The sequence below is a fragment of the Cetorhinus maximus genome, chromosome 13 (genome assembly GCF_964194155.1).
Source record: "Cetorhinus maximus chromosome 13, sCetMax3.hap1.1, whole genome shotgun sequence".
NCBI classification, from domain to species: domain Eukaryota; kingdom Metazoa; phylum Chordata; class Chondrichthyes; order Lamniformes; family Cetorhinidae; genus Cetorhinus; species Cetorhinus maximus.
This window is the reverse complement of record NC_135891.1, coordinates 92,229,065-92,255,342: the sequence shown is the minus strand read 5'-3', so window position 1 is coordinate 92,255,342 and position 26,278 is coordinate 92,229,065. Positions and strand designations below refer to the sequence as shown.

Sequence of the window (26,278 nt, the reverse complement as noted above, 5' to 3'; positions counted from 1 at the left end):
TACTGGTACAGGGCCCTAAAAAAATGAAACTGCCAGTGATGATAGGAAACTTGAACTGCTCCTCCAATCACAGATTCTGTGTCTCCCACGCTGGCTGCTCCAGTTCCAACAATCGGAATCCCTGTCCCGTACCACCACACAGGAGACTTTCGGCTGCACTGTCATCAATCTTTCGACATCTTCCCGAGGCCGAGAAGAATCCGAAAATGAAAGAAGAGGAGGGAGCCTCTGCTAGTAACAATGCTCCGTATCATCTTCAAAATCTCAAACCTGGCTGTTCTCCCACATCGCACTGCACACGGCGCTGACATGGCCTTACTCGGGTTCATGGCGCTACCCAAGCACACGCTGATGAAAGCTGTACTAGCCGGGATCTGACCCCCGGGCCTTGCCCGAGCTTCTGTTTCCCCCCTCGGGGAGATAGCTTGCCCTTCCCCAGCATATGGCGCCAGCCGAGGAGCTGTAGTCGCCATTGAAAGTAGGGGCAGCTGTCGGAGGCGAGTATGAGCGGGTGGGGAGGGAGCGAGCGAAGAGTTGGGTGTTGCTGGGCAGGGAAGGCACGAGTGAAAAAGTCCCATTTAAAAAGTCTCCACCCTATGGTAGAGAGTGCAAGGAGATTAAACACAAATCTTGGTTTTAAAATATCTCAAGCCAACAAAATATTTGAATCGATCCCAATACAGCTGTTAAGTGTGATCTCGCCCATCTCAGAGGGGCAGTTGAACCCTTCCTGGATTTGCATTCAACTAGCTCAGTTGAAACATTTTAATATTCATAGCAATTGCAATCATGAAAGGAACAACACAATGTTTGACTAGCATTTATTCTTATCTGTAGCAGTATAAAGAAACCATAACCACCATGAATTTTCCACTTCTACGCAATTTTCAACAAAACTACAAAAAATTGAACTATACAATTCAAACGGAGGAATATTTTACAAAGTGAACCATTTTGAACATGGTTGGTTCTGTAGCTTAACTGAACAAAAACCTCCCTCCCACACATTGAAAACAAACAAAATACACCAAAGTATAAAACGTAAACATATGCTGACAAATAGAAGTAAATGCTGTGTAACAGTGACCAGGATTGCAAGAAGGATCTGATCCCATTGCAAAACTTTTAGGAAGCAGATATTTGCAACGTAGAATGGTATTAGGCAAGTGTCTTGCTCAATCAAAATCCTAATGAAGTCTGCATATGAAATTTTATACAATGGTATTCATTGGCTGAAAAATCTTTTTAAAAATTCATTCACAGGATGTGGGCTTCGCTGGCTGGGCCAGCATTTATTGCCCATCCCTAGTTGCCCTTGAGAAGGTGGTGGTGCTACATGTTTTAGTTTTTTGCAATTACTTAGAAATTAAGTTTGAAGCTTTGTCCTGCTTTGGAACAGAGAAGTAAATTTACAACCAACATTGGGAATGTTTCACCCAACAGTGCCACTTTTTCCCTCATATCCAAATCTTCGTGATTTTTGCTGTCCATCTTCACTGTTCTTTCACTTAATTCTCACCTGACAAATGATGGAAACTGATGCATTCCTGCACATTCAAAAATCAAGGTCATATGCACAGCTGCCTTTTCTCTACTCTCTTTCCCCAGTATTTTCCATCAATTTCTATATAATCTGTAGCTTCTTTCCCAGTTAAGCTTACCTCCTCTATGACACCCATTTTCTCTTTTAACCCCTCCTTGCTTTTTCAATTTTCCTTTCTTGGCCCACAAATGATCATCTCTCCATACCCTCTGGCAGTATCCCACTTTCCAGAACTATCACCTACCACCTTCTGTTCCATCCCCAACCTAATTTCTTATCAAGGTACTCCCCAATCCAATTTCTGTCCCGGACTGAACACATCGAGACAGACAATGGCTCGCTATCAATCCATAATCTAGTATTTCCAACCCCCGCAACCCCATCTGTTCTGTGTCCTTACCCCCTCCTATATAATCAACTACATGTTGGCTGGCAGCGATATGAGTTAAACACAGGCCAAGTTTTCTCACCTATGTCAATAACACACTTAACTCAATGATTCAGATGGTTGGAAAGCAAGTCCTAGGTTGAGTTGCAATTAGCTGCAGATTAATGCTGCCTTAAGCCAACAGTTCCAGCTCTCCAACTTGACTTCCAAGCTAAATAATGGGATCTTGGGAACACCCTTCTGAGCTTTTTGCTTCAAATTCTATCTTCAGTGCAATTTCTTCCATCTCTGCAATATTGCTCACTAAATTATTTCTGCCTGAACACCAAAACCTTTATCTGTCTTTATTTTTCAAACTTTTCTTCATCTATGACTAATTGCCACTTATATACTACTTGCCTTTATCCATTTCAATGTCAGTACACTCTAGATATTATCATCATTCCACTGTTTAGATATTCTTTTCCACTTACCTAACTTCCAATTTTCTTTCCATAGCCTTCGGAACCCCATTAAAAAAGTTAATCCCTAAACTCCTGCCCCACATCTCTCCCAAAACTACCCAACCCTTGATTCCAACCTAAGCCCTCAAATATCTCCCAAAAAATTCTCTTCAACAATAATTTCACTCTCTCCCTCCTCACTCAAAGTTTTTTTAAAATTCTTTCATGTAATTTGGATGTCACTGGTAGCCAGCACTTGCTGCCCATCCCCAACTGCCCTCAAGGTGGTGCTTTCTTGAACCACTGCAGTCTCTGGTGCAAGCACAGCCAAGTACCATTAGGAAGGGAGTTCCAGGATTTTAACCCAGGGCCAGTAAAGGAACAGTAACATAGTTCCAAGTCAGGATTGGATGGGAGCGGTGTTCTTGTCCTTCTATGATACACACTACTGTTATGTTGATGGCAGATGGAGTAAATCTTTGGTTGGTGGATGGGGTGTCAGTGAAGTGGGTTGCTTTTTCTTTGTAGATGGTGGATAGGCAAGTCAGGAGGTGTACTACTTACTGCAGAATTCCTAGCCTCTGACCTACTCTTGTAGCCGCGGTATTTATGTGGCTGGTCCAGCTAATGGAGTACAGCCCAATGATGGAATCTGGGTCCAACTTCTGCATCACTCACTCACTATCCTGTGAGCTCTGCCATCTCTTCCAACTCAGGCAATATGAATGTTGAACATCTGATTGGAATAATTAGGGTAGCAGTTGGTCAAGAAACAAGCCATCACAACTTTATTTCTTTCAAAGCCAAAGTTGCAAATCTTTTTTGGTAGATCCAGTTAAGTAAAATCTTAAACAAACACAGCTGGAAAAACTCAGGTCTGACAGCATCTGCAGAGAGGAATACAGCTAATGAAGAGTCATACAGACTCAACGTTAAGTAAAATCTTACTTCAATGAATGAGTTTTAGAAAATAAAAGCAAAATGGGTCTGATTTTTCCCTTTCTTCTATTGCTAGAATTCTATTCAAGGAACAGTGAAGGTGCAACAGAAACTGCATGCCAAGAGGAAAAATAAACAAAGGTGTGCAAGGTACAAATAGAAGTCATGTACCCTTCTCACCCAGGACCAATAAACTATACTTGTAAACAAAAATAAAAATACCTGGCAAAACTCAGCAGGTCTGGCAGCATCTGCAGAGAGGAACACAGTTAACGTGGAGTCCATATGGCTCTTCAACAGAACTAAGTAAAAATAGAAGAGACCTCTCTTCTATTTTTACTTAGTTCTGTTAAGAGTCATACGGACTCGAAACGTTAACTGTGTTCCTCTCCGCAGATGCTGCCAGACCTGCTGAGTTTTTCCAGGTATTTTTATTTTTTTTGGATTTCCAGCATCTGCAGTTTTTTGCTTTTAAACTATACTTGTACTTGACCTTAGGCACCTAGCATCATAAGCATTAAAAGTATACTTTCTCACTAAACATCCTTTCAGTCATGAGGTATAAAATGAATTACATCAAGTTTAATTTGTAATATTTTATCACATTATTGCAACCCAAACTTACCCAACATCAAATACTTCAATGAGCATGGTTGTGACTTTAATATCCACTTTACAAGATCCCCCAGTGCCCTTTGCCATAGCTACAAGATGTATTTAATTGATTTAGTTTTCTATTTTGTTCCTCAAAAGAGACAATTAAATATTGGTGAAATGACAGGGGCCATCTAAGTTTCCAGTCCATTGCATTTTCAATACCCAACATTTATCTACTACCCATCCTCTTGATATTTCAGCAATTAGCATACAATAGCGCCAAAAGCAGAAACAAGCATAGGTCTGCTACAAAGGACAACACTGTGAAAAGAACTGATAGCAGTCCTTTCACTCACTTTTGCTATAGAATATGCATTTTCTATGCAAAGATCAATTAAAATGCATTAAGCTAGAACCAAAAAGTTCCATTAATGCAGTTTAGATCTTCAATTCCAGGTGTCACTGAAAGCAGGTGGAGGTAAAGTATAACAGCAAAATTATTTCTCTGGGGCACTTTGAGACAACCTTGCTGCCTCACTTTTTCTCTGTGGCCATTTGCCACAGAATGTCACTGAGGCTACAAGGTTCCATTCCCCACTAAAGCATTCCAACTAACTGATAACCTGCTTTAGAGGCAAGAAATCACAGCCCACGTTTCTATATACTTCAAAGGAGGAAATTTTATTTGAAACTAAAAAGCCCAGATATCAGGAAAGTCAATCTGTAGTCGGATGCAGAATCAGTGAACATCTAGGCCTGAACAAAGAACAAAATAATGCAATCTGAAACAAAAGCATAAAATACTGAGTTACTTAGATCAGGCTACAGAGATCAAAAAGGTATTTCTGGAACAAACCCTTCCTAGAGCTGAAGGGACCTACTCTTGAATTGTTAACTTTGTTCTTAGATTCTGCCTAACCTACTGAATTTTTGGTGCGATAAGAATTTTAAATATACATAACTGACAGTAAAGTCAGCATTGCATCAGCAAGTTAAGACTAGATTTGAGCTTGTTTGGAAAGCAAGCAGCTATTTGGTTTTAGCAAAGGATGGTAGAAAAATATTCATTTATGAAGTTTATGTTAATATCGTCAACATGATGATTGGATCAACTACCTATCTAACCCAAAGGGATTAGGACAAGCACCAGTGTGGTCTGGTTGGGCCAAAAGGTCATTTTCCATGTTTTAATTTTTGCACAATTCTGCACTAAGGCTTAAAGTCTACACCTCACTGTCAAGGGTATATTCAGTTCATCTGTTTCATTTTTTGAAAGAAAGCCAGGGTAAGGGTTTGCTTACAATCCTTAGATATAGTCATCATTTAATTACACAATGGATGGAAAAGGGAGAATCTGGATTGCTAGACACAGATCTGCTTACAGGAAATGATGCTAAATGAAAGAAACTAGTATAATAACAAAAAACCTGAGAAAAGCCCAAATAAAAGCACAATACTGATGCTGGAAATCTGAAACAAAAAACAGAAAATGCTGGAAAAACTCAGGTCTAGCAGCACCTGAGGAGAGAGAAACAGAGTTAACGTTGAGCCCATATGACCCTTCTTCAGAGCTGATGAGATGTGGAAATGTGATGAAATTTATACTGTTAAGGGGTGGGGCAGCTGGAGCTGGATAGAAGGCCAGTGATAGGTGGGGACAAAGGTGGGATTGACAAACGTCATGAGCTAAAGGACAAAGGGAGTGTTAATGGTAGTGGTTAGTGTTAAAAAAGGTGCTGATAGTGGCATAAAAGTAAGAAAGCAGAGTGTGGTAATAGCAGAACAAGGGTAGCATTGTATGAAAGATCATGGAACAAGTAACTGATGGCCCTGTAGATGGGGTAGGGGAAAAAAGGATAGAAGGTGGAGAGGATGAAAAAGGGGATAAATGAATAAAAATAATTAAAATAGATAAAAAATAAAAATCAATGTAGAAAAAGGGGGTGAGGATGGAAGAGAGAGTTCATGGTCTGAAGTTGTTGAACTCAATGTTAAGTCCAGAAGGCTGTAAGGTGCCTAATCGGAAGATGAGGTACTGTTCCTCCAGTTTTTGTTGGGCTTCACTGGAACATTGCTGCAGGCCAAGGATGGACATGTGGGCTTGAGAGCAGGATGGTGTGTTTAAATGACAAGTGACCAGAAGGTCTCAGTCATGCTTGCAGACAGACCAGAGGTGTTCCACAAAGCGGTCACCCAGTCTGCGTTTGGTCTCCCTGATATAGAGGATACCACATTGGGAGAAGAGAATGCAGTAGACCAAATTGAAGGAAGTAAAAGTGAAGCTCTGCTTCACCTGAAAGGAGTGTTTGGAGCCTTGGACAGAGAGGGAGGAAGGAGGTAAGGGGGCAGGTGTTGCACCTTCTGTGATTGCATGGGAAGGTGCTGTGGGAAGGGGATGTGGTGTTTGGGTAATGGGAGTGGACTAGGGTGTCCCAGAGGGAACAGTTCCTATGGAATGCTGACTTGGGGGGGTGGGGGGGGGGAGATGGTGTTTGGTGATGGCATCATGCTAGAGTTTGCAGAAATGGCAGAGAATGATCCTTTGAATGTGAAAAGTGAGACCCTATCGTGGTTCTGGGAGGGAGGGGAAGGTGCGAGGGCTGAGGTGCAGGAGATGGATCAGACATGGCTTAGGGCCCTGTCAACCAGAGTGGGTGAGAAACCTCAGTTAAAGGAAGAGGGAAGACATGTCAGAAGCACCGCTTTGGAAAGTGGCATCATCGGAACAGGTGTGACAGAGGCAAAGGAACTGGGAGAATGGGGTGGAGTCTTTACAGGAAGCAGGGTGTGAGGAGCTGTAGTCAAGGTAGCTGTGGGAGTCAGTGGGCTTGTTATGATCAGTGGACAGTCTATCACCAGAAATGGAGAAGGAGAGGTCAAGAAAGGGAAATGTCAGAGATAGACCAGGTGAAGGTGATAAGAGGGTGGAAATTGGAAGCAAAATTGATAATTTTTTTCAGGTCCGGGTGAGAGCATGTAGCGGCACCGAAACAGTCATCGAAGTACTGAAAAAAAGTGGTGGGAGGGGGCCCTGAGTGGGACTGGAACATGGAATGTTTCACATACCCCATGAAGAGACGGGCATAACTGGGACCCATGAGGGTACCCATAGCCTTTTATTTGGAGGAAGTGAGACAAAGTTTAAGAAGAAATTGTTCAATGAGAGAACAAGTTCAGCCCGGAGAAGAGTGGTGGTGGATGGTCATTGTTCAGACTTCTGTTTAAGGAAGAAGTCTGTTCCAGGAAGAAGTGGAGAGTCCTCAGACCATCCTGATGGGGGATGGAGATGTAGAGGGATTGGTAGTTCATGGTGAAGAGGCAGTGGTTAGGGCCAGGGAACTGGAAATTGTTGATGTGACAAAGGGCAGAGGAATCGTGGATGTAGGTGGGAAGAGAACAGAGTCAAGATAGGAAGAAATGAGTTCTGTGGGGGCAGGAACAGGTTGACATGATCTGTCTAATGGGACAGTCCTGTTTGTGGATTTTGGGAAGGAGGTAGAAGTTAAGAGACTGAGGTTGGAGGCAAGATGTCCAGAGGAGATGAGGTCAGTGAGTCCTGGAAACAATGGCTTCATGTTCTGTGGTGGAGTCATGGTCCAGGGAGTTAGGAAGAAGTGTCTGAGAGTAGGCACTCAACCTCTGCAAGGCAGAGGTCAGTACGCCAGATAATAACACCACCCTTGTCAGGTTTGGACCTGAGAACACAGAGTGCAGCAAGCTCAGAAGGAGACAGATTAGAGAGGGGCAGAGAAATTGAGACGGCTGAAGTCACGCTGACAATTCTTGATGAAAAAAATCAGAGCAGGTAAGAGTCCAGGTGAAGGGAGAATACTGGAGGCGGATTTAAGGATCCATGAACGGGGCAGGGCGGGGGGGGGGAGGCAGGGGGAGAGGACTCCTGCCCAAAGTGAGCACAGAGATTAAGGCAGTGGATGAGTTCAGCATCATGCTAAGCCAGAAATTCATTGAGATGAGGGCATAAGGGTATGAAATTGAGTCCTTTGCTGAGTACAGAACGTTCAGCAGAGGGAGGGAAGGTCAGAGGGTATGGTGAATACAAGGCAGGGGCTGGGATTAGAAGATAGGATGGGGTCAGAGGGACAGGAAGGGGTGGAGGGTCCTGGGTGGGCATTGGTATCAATAAGTTGTTGGAGCTTGTGTTCCTTGGCATCCGAAAGGAAGAGGAAAAGTTTAAGGCTCCAGATGAGACGAAGAGTAAAATTAAACTTGGGACAAGGACAGCGGAGATAGAAAAGAGATTAAAAACCCAAACTGATTTTTCAAAAAAAAATCCTCAAAAATATTATGAAAATTAGTTTTGTCGGTTAAAGTTGACCAGGATATGAAAAATGTCAGGTTCCAATTCATAGTTCATTGAGATCTTTAATTCTACTTGAATCACTGATGGATGGCAGTTTGACATTTTGACTGCACCAAGATCAGCCTGACTTTAATGCTGGAATGGAGTTTCAACCAACAAATGTTAGTACTTGGCAATTTGAATCTATCAAGCAAGTCAAACTAAATCCACAATCCTCTCCTCCCCCAACAGAAAAAGGGCCAATGAGATTTTTTTTGAAAAAAAACATTTGTGAAAAAGGCACTATGTTGAATGGCTGCTTCAAAGTCAAAGAAAAATTGATTGTACTGACAACTTCATGGATAGATCAACCTCCATTAAGCCAACAAGTTGTTGGCTTAGAGATAAAATGCCCCAAGCAGCTTTGCAGGAGCATTATAAGACAATAACACTGAGCCACAGATGATGATATTAAGTCAGATGACCAAAGGCTAATCAAAAAAAGTAGGTTTGAAGGAGAAAATTGATTGTAATTCTGTCCCTGCACATTTTTTTTAAAAAAAGAGCTGAGGACCAAGACAGCTAAAGGCACAGCCAATGATGTAGCTACTCCAAGGATGTTTAAGAGGCCAGAATTAAACACAATGACAATAATGGAGATTAGAGAAAGAGGGACAAGGCCATGGAGGGATTTGAAAGCAAGGATGAGAATTATAAACGTCACGACATTGCCTCCTGTCAAGCAATGCAAGTCAGTGAACATGGGTGATAGGGGAAGACAAGAGTTTTGTACAACCAAGTTTACAAAAGGGTAAAATGTGGGTGACTAGCCAGGAATGCATTGAAATAGCCAAGTCTAGGAAGTAACAAAGGCATAGATGAGGGCATCAGCAGCAAATAAGCTGAGGCAGGGGCGAAGTCAAGCAATGTTACGAAGATGGATATAAGCAGTCTTGTGGTGTTGTGAATGAGAGTTTTGGTGTCAAATATGACCAAGATTGTGAACACACTGGGGTTAGTCTCAGACAGTTGCCAGGGAGAGGGATGAGTTGGTAGCTAGGGTGTGGTGACCAAAAACTAAGCAAACCAAATTAACCTGCAAGATGCAGAACCTTGTCATTTATGGCATTAGGCCCAAATCTCAGGAGAGCTCGCCCCAAAACTACAAGAAAACTAAATACAATCATGTTCACTTTACTTGCATTTCAACCTTTCACATGCTCACTCCACACAAACATTTCAGTCAATGTATTATTTTTAGAATGCATCACTTGTAATGTGTACAATTGTACAAGCATTAGCACATGCCAACATCCACACCAACAGATGAACATGTAAAATTTAAGGGCCAAATGTTATCAGGATGTTGGGACCTCTATTCTTCAAATTTACACAGCATACAGCACTTCAGACAGACACACACAAATGTCAACCAGGATTATCAGGTCTCTGGAGTGGGGTTTGAATCAAGAGAACTACCACTGAACCAAAGCTAACTAACCTTTCACAAATGTTTCCATTTACATCATACTAAAGCAAGAATTGGAATTCCTGAATAATTTGGATAAAAGGTTCATTTTTATCCTTATACTTTTATCACCTCGAAATTACCTTCACAACCATCCTGCCAAAGTGTCTCAGCAAACCTTGCTTTTTGAAGCTCATACATAATTGCTTGAGAAATACCAATTTCATAATATGCAAAACCACATTTATTGAATGTTCATAAAAAATTCCAGTTACAAAATGTTTACAAATTTCAGACAGAACGTTTTGCATTTTGGCATGTCACTGCCATCTAGCAAATCACCTTGAGTGACAATTCTAGCTTATTGGGCATGAAGACTTGACAATTCAAAATCAACAGAAGAATCAAATGCAAATTAAAGTTACTTTTGCTTAGCCACAATGTTAAATACTTACACTACAAGGGCAGATTGAAGTTCTCCACTTGCTCTGATGTGACAGAATTAACATGCTATTGATTAAATGCTAGGCACACCTACATTTCTTTGGAGTAACTCCTCATTAGGGTAGTTCAAACATTAATGCCCATTTCGAGAACCAGCAACCGGTTCTGGTATAGCTGACAGTGATGCTTAGTAGGTCAATAACCTATAGATCAAACTAACCTAGACAACAAAGTACTGCACCTTCAGCTATACACAAATGTGGACACAGTGCATTTATTGCAAGTGAAAATGGCACACAAATAGCTTTGTCGACTTTTTTCACTGCTCAAAATAACATTATTCAGTTGAACTATGCATTTTTATTTTAAAGGTCTAATAATGTTTTTAGAAAAGGCAAATTTGTTCTTTTGGAATCTTGATACCATTGCTTTTCTGAAACTTTCCAGTCAAGGCAATTTTGGACATTCCACTTGAATATATGTTTTAAAAGAAAACGAGAGTCATTGGTAAAGTGAGTTTATTAGTTCTTGGGACGAGTGTTGCTGGCAAGGTTACTGCTCATCCTTAATTGCCCTCGAGTGGCTTATTAGGCCATTTCAGATGGCAGTTAAGAGTCAACCACACTGCCATGGGTCTGGAGTAATATTTAGGCCAGACTAGGTAAGGACAGCAGAGTTCCTCCCCTGAAGGGCACTTAATGAACTAGTTGGATTTTTATGACAATTTGATAGCTAGTCTCTAATCATAAAACTATTTATTCCAGATTAATTGAATTTAAATTCCACCAGCTGCTAAAGTGGGATTGAACTCACGTCTTCCAAGTATTAATCTCGGCATCTGGATCACTAGTCCAGCAACTTTACCAATATGCTACCATGCACAAGGTGAAGAGAGAGCGGTCTGCCAAAATCTGAATGAAAACCTCAAATAAAATAAACTGAATTCCACATGTGCTTTGTGGGTTTCTTTTAATTAGTGGAAAGAAGTGTTGGATTTACAAGGGAAACACCAGAAACCTTGCAATAAAACCTTTTAAAAAGGTAAAAACCTCACAGCAACGTGCATCATGATTTTCACCAGTAAAATTAGACCTCATTTAAAAAAGTGTGCACATGATTTTTTTTTTTAAGACCATCCATTATGGTTCAAATAAGTTTAATATAAAAGCATAAATTTTTAAAAAATTCTGTTTCCCAGGCCATAATTCTCAGCAACTTCTACTTGAGGGCACTTAATTCTACATTTTGTAATCAATTCTAATTCACCAGGACAACCATAAATTTGAGAAAGCCACTAATTTTTTTTTAACTAGAACTATTAGGTACATGTATTCAGAATGAATTTTACTTAATTTCAACATTCCCAACTCATATTCAGCCCAAAAAGGATCGTCCGAGAAACAGAATTTTGAAAGTTTATAAGAGATAAGCACAAAATTCAATGATATATAATGATATATTAATCATAAGGTATGTTGGATAAAAAACCATTAGTGTGACCAGGACTTACTTCCCCACCACCCCGCCATACACTATAATATACAGGTACAGTACTTCAAATCCATTCATCCATAAAAATACAAAGAACAAAATGTTTTGCCTGACCCCCCTCCCGCAAAAGTACATAACCAATTGAAAATAACTCTTGGGACAGTGATAGAATATTAACTGCAGATATCTCTTTTCCACAGTTTTATTGCTTAAAATTTCATAAGTAGCCATACTCTGAAAACCTCAAGTTATTGCAGAGAAATAAAATGTTTCGCTTTGTACAAGATTGTGCTATTTAAAAAATCTCATTTTAGTTTAACAGTATCTTACCTTAGATACTATTATATTTTGTGTTATATACTGACTACATGATTTGTTAAAACATGTTTTCAGTGATGGTTTCTGCAACTGCTAGGTAAATTCTCTTGTCAAATTAAGCTTAATATCTGTCCCAGTGCGGTGAAACATTTTTCCAATCCTCACTGCCTTTATCTGAAGATCAATCTAATAAGCTACTAAACAAGCAAGCTATTACAAATCGCTGTCAGTTAAGTACGAACCAGCCATCAAGCAATTAACAAAAATCAAACTTCCATAAGCCACCATCCAAATATTAATACACCAGCCAGTAAATATACCCAATGGCATCAAACTAGGGATTCAAATACCCAGACACTTAAGAATGGAATTTTGACAATACTAACAAGGTTCAGGCTTTGCTGTGAAATGAGAGCAATGCATCAGAACATTACATGCAGCACTTAACACGATGATTGATTAAAAATTAAAAACGTTTGGTGTATTCTGCTGTTTTTCATGCAACATTTATGTTTCCATTTAATAAATGCACATGATCACATAATTCATCCAATTGAGATAAATTTGGACTCCTATTTCCAGATCAGTGACCATTCAGGCATTGCAGTCAGTCCACATTCCATATTACAAATTCTTATAGATCATGTACACCAGTTTTGGTACAGCAGTATTTGTACAGAATAGCCAAATGAATGGGCAGGATCACAGTAGAAATCTTTTTCGCATGATTTCTGTAAAACACCTGAGACTTCTGCATTGGAGTATAGAATACTCCACCTACAGCTTTGAAGGAGTTTCATACTCCTAACAATGCTAATTCAGTTTGGGTACTAGGTTAACACCAATTTGGTGGAGTTTTTACAACAACCCTTTGGGTTTGAAAAACTGCAGAATAACCAAATTCTGATTAATACAGCCTGTGATGCAGTTCCACGGCTAAATCCTGGATGTATGAACCCAAATCTGTACACAAGGAGGCCATATGACTAAAAAAATTGCTTCTTCTCTTCTCCTTCCCACCCCCATGTAAAATTTTGATAACCTCACTTTTAAACATGACATTGAAGTGTTTTGTCAAAAGATCTTAAAAAATACCCCTTCAGAACTCAGGTCTTTACAAATAAAACAATGGTTGTAAAAGTACTAAACCAGAATGGTTTCAAAATGTTAAAAGAAAAACAGTGTACAAAAATATTTCAGTGGCTCTGGATAAAGTAGAGATTTTTCTCCTCCTGAATGAAAAGTAGTAAATTGAGGAAGATGATCACATGACTGCACATTGCCGGGAAGTGGTCCTTGGGTCACCCTGAAATAAAACAAGCGTCTGTTGAAAAATGTGTCATTTTATTCCATTATATAAACTACAAACTCAACTAAGTTCATATTTAAACTCCACCGCTTGGTCCATGTTCCAGTGAGTAAAATACACCAATATAGTATTGTGGGAGGGAGGGAGGGAGAGAGATTTCTATAACTGGGCAGCATTGCAGAGCTGTAAGTGAATGAGCAAATGACCTTTGCAATGCAAAGGAAATTTGATCCCTAGTCTGTGATGCAATAGCTAATCTCATCCAAGACATGGGAGATTCAAGTTCTGCATGTAGAACCGGGAAATGACAAAGGAACACGTTAGTGAGCATTGATTTGGAGGTAGTCAGGAGAAAAGCAAACCCGAGGTCAAGTGCTATTCAGAAATATTTCTAGATACAGAAAAGTGATCAGGTTCAAAATGTATAAGTTACATTGTGTTGACAATAGTAAAAATATTGCAGAATCTGGAAATCTGAAATAAAAACAAAATGCTGGAAATACTTAAGTCAGGCAGCCTCCAGATAGAGTAAAAGAGTTAGCATTTCAAGTCAATGACCTTTCATCCTGACCTAATGAGTGCTTGTTTCTAAAACAATTTTTATTTTACCTGTTGATGGAAAAGATCTTCCTCTCCAAACTCAGCTTCTTCCTCCACATCTTCATGGTAATTTTTTCGGAGATTTCTTACTGCAACTTCCTGTGCAAGAAGGAAATGCAAGTTAAAGCATGTTTTAACTGAAGTAACCTACAATCCAGAGGTAATTTTTAAACATAGGTAAATTTTTGTAACTAGTATCTACATCAAAAAGTCGATTGATTATTCACTACCACCTATTGAATGAATGTCTACACAGCTCAGCCTGATAAAGAGTTAAAAAGGCATTCAAAGTGGACTCATTCCCTGCTAATCAGTAGATGCTGTAAGCCCAGGAACACCGTTCTGACAAAGCAGACAGAATTCAGGAAATAGATGGAATTCCATCAACTAAAATTCTTTGTAGTAATACATAAATTGACTAATTATCAACAATACAGAATAGCTGGCCACAGCTAATATTCTGAGATGAACAAAAATTACATGACCAAAGCAGACCTTTATTTAAGGTGATATACATGTTAAATGCCTCAACTTTCTATTCCAACAATTGACACGTGACATCTAATATTTTTGATCTGTTTTGTCCTAGGTCCAACCACCATCAGTTGCTTCAACTATTTACCTTCCCTCAACCATAAGGTCAGGAGTTCACTGATGACTGTAGTGCTCTGCTCCATCTATACACTTTAGATATTAAAACAAAGATCATGCTTGGAGCAAAGCCTATACAACAATATGTACAGGATATACAGAGTTTCAGATAAGTTACAAATTTGAGTGGTTGATGTATTGGGACAGAACTGGGCAGCGTTACAGAGGTGGAAGTGAATGAGCAAATGACCTTTACAATGCAAAGGAAATGGGGTCCAAGTTCATTTCAGAGTCAAATTGAATGCTGTTTTATTCACATTTCAAATTCAAACAGAATTTTCCTGCAAAAGGGTAAAATTTAGCCATGTGAAAATTTCAAAATTCATCACCAAAGTGTGGGTAAGCCATACCTCTCCATCAGAGTTGATAAGGACAGTCTTAATCTCATCACCAGTGCCCCAGCTATGATTCTTCCACAGAAGGTCAGTAGGGGGACTATGGACTTTACCAGCATCTGCACTCCAGATCTAGACAATAGAAAACAAAAATAAAAATAACTTACTCTGCCCAAAGTCTTGTAACTTTTAAGGATAGAACTTAGCACTGGTTTAAGATTTTGTAATATAACCACCTTTATCATCCTGAAACAATTCTTTATGGTGTTGCAGTTATCCTTTTATATTGAAAAGTACCCCCAAGTTAAACCTACCCATTTTTGATGCTTTCATCCACCCATCTCCCTGAACAGCAAAATTCAGTGGAGCATGCAATTTGCTCCCCCACTCCACTCTGCCACAATTGCTGGAAAGTGTGCAAGTGCAGCTGGATAATGAAGCCCCCATCCAATCCCTGCTTCAGTGAACTAGCCCCAACTCTGGTTGCTTTTCATCAACTCCAGCATTCACCTTTTCAATACAATGCAAAAGGATGCAGTTACAGTGCCACTTCAGCAATGTTACAGTTATGGCCCCTTATAGCAAAGGAATTGCAAGGCCTCTTGGAGAAGATCTCATTGTTTCAGCACGAATATTGATTGAAACACCATTGCAAGGTCAAGCTAAGTTTTTTTTAAAATGCCAACGTTCACAAGGGATCCCGTTTACAGTCTCAGGCTAGTTTTCTCCTAGCAACCCACAGCACAAAAAAGTAGATTTTAGATATTATAATAAAAACAAAGTGCTGGAAAAACTCAGGCCGTCTGGCAGCATCTGTGGAGAAACAGTTGATGCTCTGAATCCAAAATGAATACTTTGGAAATGGTTTTTAATTTCAGACCTCCACCATCTGCAGTATTTTGCTTTTACTTAAGTATATTTTATTTTATATTGTACTGTGCAACCCACTTTGACTTCCTGTCCAGCCTTCAGAGTGTATTTAGGGGTGAACTTGTAGACTATTTCCTCCCCATCTCCAATTTGCCTCTTCAGTCTCCAGCCTCCAAGTGGCTGATCCTGTAAGTAAAAGTGGCAATGAATCAATTATGCACAGCTAGAAAAATAAGATCTCCAAGATGTATTGAAAAGGAGAGGAGTGTCTGCTTGGTGGTATGTACATCATCCAATGATACAGAACCACAGAAGAGCATGCTAGTTGCTGGTTTCTGGGTATAATTCCCCATTACTTCTCTGCTCTTTCCAGTCAAAGCACCAGGGAACCTGTATCCAGCTCTGAAATTGGCAGTGAAAAAACAAGTACCCAAGAAAATGCCAGATATTAGTTGCTTGCCTATAATCTGACATAAGGATCACTTGAGATATTGAAAACACTGACTGAATAATGCAGAAATGTCTAATTGAAACATCGGACTGCATCAGTAACCAGCCAGGAAGCAAGCCACCAGCTATGGGTCATACTTCTTTACATACAATAGAATTCAAGTGCTTGTAATTGGGAAAAAAAAAGAACTTTGCTAAATTCACCATCTTTACTGCACTTTAGGATCTCATTCTCACCAGCCATAAATGGTCAGGCTGAACACCATGAACAACAAAAAAAAAGCATATTTCAGCCAACTGAAAAATAAAAATAGATGGTCTTTCAGGGCTCACAGAGTAAACTGGTCCAACATCATCCCACTCTAGGCAATGCCACTGGCTCTTAGTCAGAACCTGCTAAAGTTACCCAAGCTCTCCTGACTGCAGGTTAAAAAGTAGCACTAGTTAGTCCAGAGTGCTCCTGCTAAAAAAAAAACAGCAGCATAAAAGTTCCAAAAGGTCAACCAGTTCTGCTGGCTAAGTTACCAACACTCTAAAGAACATTGAAGTAACAAAGCACAAAGCAATATGATTAATAAAAATTATGAGCATTGATGAGAGACCAAGTTCTCAAACACAACCCTGCTGGCATAAAAGTCTTCGCTTAGCACTGTTCTTCACAGCACAAAATCCAAGAGCCCAAATGCTGTACTCATTTGCATATCTACCATAATGCATTGGCATTTTTACATCATGTTGACTTGTAATCAGAAATCAAAGCAAACAAAGGAATTTAAGTTTTCTGGGCCCTCACCTTCTCAGATTTATTACTGAGACAAACAAATTTTCCCTCAAGGTCAGTTGGCTCAATGCTGATAAAGCCACTGCTAGAGTGGGTTTGTTGTATACGACTGCTGCTTTCTCTGGGCTCTTCCATCTCTACACGCTTTCGCTTGACACGAGATGTGTGAACAGCACTGCTGGATGTAGCACGGGAGACTGTAACTCGAGAGGAAGGACTTGGAGACAGCTTCAATCTGAAAACAAATACAACAAAATGTTTTAGTTGCATTCTATTTCCTCAGACTTATAATCGTGCAGGCTTGATCCAATTACTTGCATCTCACCTTTACTGTTGTTTGGACCCTTCTAATTCAACATTCTATGCCACCTTTTATTTCTCACTTCACTCAACCCACCACTGCTTTGCCTTCTTATTCTGCAGCCATTGCAGCCACAAACTGCCTGTATACAGCAGTTTTAATGTAAGCATCTAGCCATACAAGGAGGGATGAACAGAATCTAGGCTAATGATCCAATGATACAGAATCGCAGGAGGGGGGTTTTGAGGAGGAGGATAGGAAGTAGAAATTGAATTAATGGGCTAAGTTGAAAGCATAGTGACCATAGGGCAAAGGGACTTTGAGATGCACAAGAGGCCAGAACAGGAGGAACAATGTTCCCTGAGGATCATAGTGCTGGAGATTGGATAGCAAGGTAGAAGCCATGAAGGAGTTCTGAACACTTGGGTGAAAATTTTAAATTGAAGGTGAGTTTGGACAGACTTAGAGCTAACATTGGTCAGCAAGAATAGGGATGCATTCTTAGTAATGGAGAGTCATAACTTGGGTTCAAGTCAGTCATTGGGTTGTAAATAGTATGCTTCAAACAGAGACAATGGCCAGGGAGGGAAATGGAATCCCTAAGAGACTAAGATAATGGGTTCAGTTTTCCCAATGTTTAAAGAGGAATGTGCAACTCCTCCAGGACTGGATATCAGACAAGCAGTCTGACATCACAGAGCCAGAGTGATGTCTCAGCCACTTGTCTATCAATGATGTCGCCAAGAGTCAAACATGTAGATGAGGAATGAAGCTAAATATAATATTTTGGGGGCTCAAGATAGCTACAGGGCCTAAAGGAAAGCCATTGCTAAAGGTGCACTGGCATTGTTGGATAAGACAGGTTAGATCTGGGCAAGGGCAATCCCACAGTCTGACAGCAAAGGTGAGCACTGGAAAAGGATAGTGTGGTCCATTTTGTCAAAATTTGCAAAGGTCAAGAAGAATTTGAAGACAGAGTGCATATTGGTATTTGGATGGGATGTCATTTGCAACTGACAAAGTAGAGTAATGCATCATAGAATATTTTCTGACTGATTAGGGCCGTTTCAGTGCTGGGGCAGAAATCTAATCTAATGCGACTGTAGATTTGAGGTTATAGCACATGCAAGGACTGAAGAATACAGAGGCATTGGTGACAGGGTACAAGTGTTCATTGTCAAGGGGTCAAGGTTCTTTTAAAAAAGAGATGACAGTTTTAAACCAATTAGTGAATAAGCCAATGGGCCACACTTTGTGCTTCAGCATTTCCAAAGAGGAATGTTTCTGCTCACTCAACATTCCATCAGTTTCTGCTGGCAGAACAACCAAAATCACTCATGCACTTCCCTGCAGAAAATGCATTCACCAAGTCCATGCCATCTACCACCTTACTATGGATGATGCATTTAACAAATTGGGCTATGGATGGTATGAATGACATACCAAAGCTCCCCTGCAAAAGGCTATACTTATGCTGCCTATCCATAACTCTGCATTGGCAATACAGCCCCATCACCAAATCTCACTAGGGTCACTTCCCCCACCTCAAGTCCTCCATACACCTTGCACTGTTCCACTCCTGCCATCTCCTAATCTACCCCCTCCCCTAAGTAACTGCATTGTAACCACTCGCTTGCTAATTCCAATCTCCACCCCAGCTGCCATTCTTCTCTCTCCTCAGAATTATGTCATTCCTATGCCATTCCTTCATAAAAATATTCACCCCCCACACCCCTAAACATTCTCACCTCCAGTAACCTTATTCACTGATCAGGCCATTTCCAATCCCTCATCCTCAAACCCTCCCCACTATGTTCAAATCCATTTATTTATGTGACCACTCTGGAAAAAGAATCCTCCACTAATTCACTTACAACTGCACTTCCAAATCAATTGGACTAGTTTAATCTTGCTTTTTGCTACAAGTGCTGCTGTTAACTTGCTCAACTAATCCATCGCACGCACTTTAGATGTCCTTGCCCACAGTAAAACCCATTGCCTCCAAACCTAGTTGTTCGCTGATAAAAGTTCCACCCCCCCACCACCTTCACTTTCATATCCAAGAGGCACACAACTGTCTTAGCCAACCAGTTCTGGTTGACCACATCAAGTACTCCTTTAGCAAAATTATTCACCAATCTAGGATTATCCTGGAAATCACAGATAATCCCAGCTTCTTTTCTCTGCTACTAACCACCTGTCCTGCAATATAGGAAAACATGCAGCCAAGTTCCACACAGCAAAGTGCCATAAACAACAATGAAACAATGACCAATGTTTTTAAAAGAGATGTTGGTTGAGGGCACCAGAGAGAAAGACATGTTCTGCTCTTCTTCAAATATCATGTGACCACTTGCATCCACCTGAGCTCCCATCTCCCTTATGCCTTCAGAGCTCATCTTGTCTATGAGACCCACCAGCTTTGCCTAACCTGTCTAAGCAACTGTCTAAACTCTTATGCTATTTAGGATTAGATAGTTCCTCTTCTTCATTCAGGGATTGCATGCTTCCTATGAGACCATTTTAAAAACCTTCAGTTTAGGGTACCATCCAGCCTCCCTGCTCTTCAAAGAGCTTGAAATGTATTGCCACCTCTCAAGTCAGGTAGTCTCTCTCTTACAGCTTCCTACTTTAATCTCTTCAAACAAGTTTCTCTCACACCAACACCAACCAAGTGTTCCAAACATTTGCTGGGGTTGGGACCACAATACATTCTCTTGATTTCTCTGCAACCTTTTAACAGTCAGTCACAAACCACCAAAACCACTCCTCCATTGCCCAGCTGTTATGGTTACACTAAGAATCATAGGTACATAGGAAAGATGAGTAGGCCATTCAACTAGGTCATGGCTGATCTACCTCAATTTCCCCCACACTATCCCCTTACCCTTTTATATCTTTCTAGATATTAAGGATATCAATCAGTGCTGAACATACATGGCCCTCTGGGGTAAAGAATTCCAAAGATACGCCACCTTGCGTGAAGAAACTCCTTCCTAAGTGGCATACCTCTTATTCTGAGAGCGTCCTATGGTTCTAGACACCCGAGCCAGGGAAACATTCTTCCTGCATCTACCGTGTCAAACTGTATAAGAAGTTTTGTATGCTTCAATGAGATCACCTCACATTCCATTAGACTCTAAAAATAAAGGCCCAGTCTCCTCAAAAGGACATTCTGGCCAATCCAGAGATCAATCTGGTTCCATCCCCACCCCCTTTCTGTTTCTTCCCCCTCCCTTTTGTTTTTTCCAATAATTTATATAGATTTTTCTTTTCCCACCTATTTCCATTATTTTTAAATCTATACCTGTAATGCCCTGTCTTTCCACCCCACCCCCACTACAGCTGTACCTTGAGTGTCCTGCCATCCATTCTTAATTAGCACATTCTCTTAGATGATATCACCACCTTCAACACCTCTTTGTTCCTTTATCTGCTCCTATCACTGCTTGCTTGTCCCTACAACCACCCCCCCCACACCTAAACCAGCTTATATTTCACCCCTCTCCTAATATTACTCAGTTCTGTTGAAGGGTCATGAGGACTCGAAACGTCAACTCTTTTCTTCTCCGCCGATGCTGCCAGACCTGCTGAGTTTTTCCAGGTAATTCTGTTTTTGTTCTGGTAAACCTTTGTTGCACTTCCTCTATGGCAAGTGTATCCTTCCTTTGGCAAGGAGACCAAACTGTACACAATACTCAAAAGATGTGGTCTCACCAAGTCTCTATACAATTGCAGCAAGACTTCTTTACTCCTGTACTCAAAACCATCATGCAATAAAGGCCAACGTACCATTTGCCTTCAGAATTGCTTGCTGCATATGCATGTTAGCTTTCAGTAACTCATGAACAAGGACATCCAGGTTTCTTTGCACATCAGCACTTCCCAATCTCTCACCATTAAGAAATACTCTGCATTTCTGTTTTTGCTACCAAAGTGGATAACTCCACATTTTTCATTATATTCCACCTACCATGTTCTTGCCCACTCACTAAGCCTGTCCAAATCCTCCTGAAGCCTCTTTGCATCCTTCTCAACACATTCCCACCTAGCTGTGTCATTAGCAAACCTGGAAATATTATATCTGGTCCCCACATCCAAATCATTGATTTGGATTCTGAATAGTTGGGGCCCCAAGCACTTGATACCTGCAATACCCAACTAGTCACTGCCTTCAAGGCCAAAAAAACCCATTTATCACTACCGTTTCCTGTCTGCTAACCAATTCTCAATCTATGCCAGTATATTACCCTCAATCCCATGTGCTCTAATTTTGCTTTATAACCTATGTGCAAACTTAGAAGGCCTTCACAAAATCCAAATACACCACATCCACTGGCTCCCCCTCATCTATTCTGCTAGTTGCGCATCCTAAAAAAAAAAAATCACCAACAGGTTTGTCAAACATGATTTCCCTGTTTTAAATCCGTTGGTTCTCCCCAATCCTAACATTAATTTTTTAGGTGTCGAGTTATCTCATGCTTTAATAGATTCTAGCATTTCCCTTACTGATGTCAAGCTAACGGTTCTGTAATTCCCATTTTCCTTTTCCCTCCTTTAAATAGCAGGACTACATTTGCTACTGTCCAATCCACAGCAACTGTTCCCAAAGCTATTGAATTTTGGAAGGTGACCATAAACACATCCACTATCTCTAATGCCACCTCTGAAAATCATCAGGTCCAGCAGATTTATCAATTTTAGTCCCATTAATTTCTCAAGTGCTACTTTAAAAACTATTAATTTCTTTCAGTCCCTCATTCTCCTTAATCCCTTGGTTCTCATTCTTGGAAGGTTTTCTGTATCTTCCTCCATGAAGACAGGCAAGTATTTATTTAGTTTCTTTGCCATTTATTATTTCCCCATTATAAATTTGCCTCTCCCCCTGCAAGGGGTTCAAACATGGACAAAAGAGGTGTACTCCCGATGTGAGGTGAGAGTGACTGTTCTTGACATCAGGCAGCATTTGACTGAGCGTGGCATCAAGGAGCCCTAGCAAAACTGAACTCATGGGAATCGGGGGATAACTCTGCTGGTTGGAATCATACCTAGCACAGAGGATGTGGTTGCTGAAGGTCAATTATCTCAGACCAGGACATCACTGCAGGAGTTCCTCAGGGTAGTGCCCTAAGCCCAACCATCTCCAGCTGCTCCAATGACCTTCTTTCCATCTTAAAGTCAGAAGTGTTCAATGATTGCACAATGTTCAGCACCATTTGTGACTCCTCAGATACTGAAGCAATCCATGTCCAAATGCAGCAACTGGATGATATCCAGACTTGGGCTGACAAGTGGTAAGTAACATTTGCACCACACAAGTGCCAGGCAATGACAATCTCCATCTAGAGAGAATCTAACCATTGTGCCATGACATTCAATGGCATGACCATCACTGAATTCCCCACCAACATCTTGGGGTTACTATTGACCATAAGCTGAACTGGACTAGCCATATAAATACTGTGGTTATAAGAGGTCAGAGGCTAGGAATCCTGCAGCGAATAACTTACCTCCCGACTCCCCAAAGTCCAGCCACCATCAAGGCAGAAGTCAGGAGTGGGATGGAATGCTCTGGATGAGTGCAGCTCCAACAACACAAGAAGCTTGACACTATCCAGGACAGCAGCCCACTTGACTGGCACCCCAACCACAAACATTCACTCCCTCCACCATTGACACAGTGGCAGCAGTGTGTACATCTACAAGATGTGCTGCAGGAACTCACCAAACCTCCTTAGACAGCATCTTACAAACCGATGACTGCAGCAGATAGATGGGGACACCACCATCTGGAAGTTCCCCTCCAAGCTACTTACCATCCTGACTTGGATAAATAATTCCATTCCTTCACTGTCACTGGGTCAAAATCCTGGAACTCCCTCCCTAACAGCACTGTGGGTGTACCTGCACCACATGGACTACTCCAGTTCAAGGAGGCAGCTCACCAGCACCCTCTCAAGGGCAATTAGGGATGGACAATAAATGGTGTAGCCAGCGACACCCACAACCCATTAGCAAATATTAAAAGGGCCCACATTTGTCTTTAATCTTTCCCTTTTTACATATCTATAGGTTTTAGTCAGTTTTTATTCATCACTAATTTACTTTCATATTCTATTTTCTCTCAATTTTTGTCCTCCTACGCCAAATTCTAAAATGCTCCAATCCTCAGGTTTACTGCTTTTTGGGCAACTTTATAAGCTTTCTTTCTTTAATCTATTACAATCTCTAATTTCTCTTTGTTAGTCAAGGTTAGATTACCTTTCCTGCTGTATTTTTGCATCTCAAAAGGAATGTGAATTTGTTGTAAGCCATGTATTAATTCTTTAAATATTAGACATTGCCCGTCTACCATCATACCTTTTAATATAATTTCCCAATCTGCCACAGCCAATTTCCCCCTCATACTTTTGTAGTTTTTGTTTAGATTACAGGCCCTAGTTTCAGATTGAACTACATCACTTTGAAACTTGATGCAAAATTCTACATTATGGTCACTCTTCCCCAGAGGCTCCTTTTCAACATTAATTAGCCCTTTCTCATTGCACAATACTAGATCAAAAATAGTTCACTCTAGTTGATACATGCTGTTAAGAGCATCTCCAGCAATTGTTCTCTCCCAACTTTGCATTCCTTAAATAACAACCATCCATGACACCCTCTCACATGCTAAACCTTAGCAATTTCTGCAGGTGACAGCCAGCTCCACCTCAGTACCCTGAGATTGCATTTGAAAATCCATTCTTGGATAGGCTACAAATTTCTTCCCAAATATTGGGAAGAGTGAAGCCATGTTTTCACCCTACAGCTACAAACTCCACACCCTGACTCAATCACTCCCTCCAGTGTCATGCTGAATTAGATTGTTTGCAACTTCAGTGCCCTATTCAACCCCAAAATTCCAATCCCGTAACCTCTACATCAAAAGACTAAGTAACAGCACCCACCTTTTGCACTGAAAACCCTGAACAACAAACAGCCAGAATGAACTATTCCAATGATCTCATGACCAGGTTCCTGTTTTGTCTTTCACAAATATCAGTTCATCCAAAATTCTGATGTATCTGACACCAAGTTACATTTGGTAATCAGTCCTGTCTTCACTGACCTAGCTTGACACCCTTCATCCTGGAAGAACTCCTCTAGCCCTGCAACAACCCCTCCCACAAACTCCATTCCTCTTGTTCATTCATGTTTTATCACTGCTTTCAGCAGCCTAGACTCTGCATTCTGGGATTCTGCCCTAAATACACAAAGTCAGAGCTGAACTGAAGGATTTTGAGGATAATGGAGAAACAAAGTACCTTTTCAATCACTTCTTTAGCTGGTCTCTCTTTTTCCTCCAATTATACCTGCAGCTTTATTGTATTTAAAAAGTGTTCAAGACACAACAAAAATGCAAATAGTTGCTGTTTAACAAAAAAGTAATGCCTCAGATTCTCCCTACTGCTCAAAAGTCAGCAACCATTGCTGCAGTGTCCAGGTGCGAGGTTCAGGCTAAGCTCAGCTGATATGAATAACCTATCAAGGCCTACATATGAAATTCAGCTTTTGTTATTTTATTTTAAATAAGCTGAAAACTATGTAAAATGTTCACACCTTTCACTACTGTTTGACCTCATTTCAGATTAGTCTCAACTGTTTTGTTGATTTGCTTTAGTTTTTAAAATAAAGAGGTCAGGCAATGAGCAAAATAAAACCCTTACATCCAGAATCAGATTAGATCATTAATGTGCAACCTTTAGACAACAGCACTTAAACGCCTTCAGAATGCATCTTAAGCTACAGGTACCTCTCTTCCTCGCCTTCCAGGAGTTTGCGGTAGGCTTGAATTTCCATGTCAAGGGCCAGTTTGACATCAAGAAGGTCCTCGTACTCCTGCAACTGCACCTCCATGTTAGCCCTCAGCTCAGCCATTTCCCGGTCTCTTGCCTCCAACATCTTACGATATTTGTCGCGATCATTTGCAAGCATCTCTTCCAACTCCCTAATTCGAGCCTCAGAAGCAGCAGACTGAGGAAGGTTAAGTTAACAAAACAATTAGGCCAGAATAGGTTGCATCATTTAATAAAACACATGTAACAAAAAAATGTGTCCAACTTATGCTTCAGTCAATACCTCCTAAAAACAGCAGCTATTTTGTGGGATGTTGCTGGCACAGAATAACTGCCTGCTACTTATTAGGTACAGGACTTCAAATTCAGCAGGATGATTCTGCTTTAGGAGCAAGCTGGTGTAGGAATTTGCCCATAGAGCAGCACAGTGCACATGGTGTATCCTTATTTCCACAGAGCAATCTGTTACAAAGTTTAAGCCAATTTAGATTTCAGTTGTTAGATTCAGGCTTTACCAATCATGCTAAATATTTCCTACAATGTTGAAATCTCAGGAGGTTTCAGTTCAATGTCTTATGGTTGTCAAAAACAATAGGTTGGAGAACTGAGAAAGTATAACTTGGAGTTCTACATTCAATTTTTAAAAAAATATTCGTTCATGGGATTTGGATGTCACTGCCTAAACCAGTGTTTATTGCCCATCCAAATTGCCCTTACAGAGTATTATTCACCAGTAGAAAGGTAGTTAAGTAAAATGGGTAGAACGTGCTACACTTCAAACTGACTTATTGCAAACATTGGGTTTGAGGTGACAAGGAGCTTTGTTCCATTAAAACAGCTCATTGCAAGAAAAATCTGTCCTCATGCAAGTGTCTTGCCAACAAAAAAACTCAAGATTCTCCTCCTACTAAATCCGTACCTATACAATATATTTTAAAGGTTGATCAGTATAATGCAGAACAAAAACAAAAATACCTGGAAAAACTCAGCAGGTCTGACAGCATCTGTGGAGAGGAACACAGTTGATGTTTTGAGTCCGTCTGACCCTTCATCAGAACTAAGGAAATAGAGAAAAGAGGTGAAATATAAGCTACCTGTCCCACCCCCTCTACCAGCTTATATTTCACCTCATTTCTCTATTCCTTAGTTCTGATGAAGGGTCAGACGGACTCAAAACGTCAACTGTATTCCTCTCCACAGATGCTGTCAGACCTG

At 40.6% G+C, this 26,278-nt stretch overlaps 1 protein-coding gene across 3 annotated transcripts in view; it reads right to left on the bottom strand.

The window, feature by feature from the left end:
* Window positions 1–9,899: 9,899 nt before the first annotated feature.
* lmnb2 (lamin B2) overlaps window positions 9,900–26,278 on the bottom strand; it is a 34,045-nt gene continuing 17,666 nt past the window's right edge. For all 3 annotated transcript variants that reach the window (XM_078555781.1, XM_078555782.1, XM_078555783.1), the window contains exons 6-11: window positions 25,021–25,241; window positions 16,940–17,162; window positions 15,775–15,882; window positions 14,842–14,958; window positions 13,850–13,939; window positions 9,900–13,237 (exon numbers count right to left, since the gene is read on the bottom strand). In XM_078555781.1, the coding sequence (XP_078411907.1) occupies window positions 13,196–13,237; window positions 13,850–13,939; window positions 14,842–14,958; window positions 15,775–15,882; window positions 16,940–17,162; window positions 25,021–25,241 (801 nt within the window). In that variant the 3' untranslated portion in view covers window positions 9,900–13,195. The remainder of the gene's footprint in view (window positions 13,238–13,849; window positions 13,940–14,841; window positions 14,959–15,774; window positions 15,883–16,939; window positions 17,163–25,020; window positions 25,242–26,278) is intronic.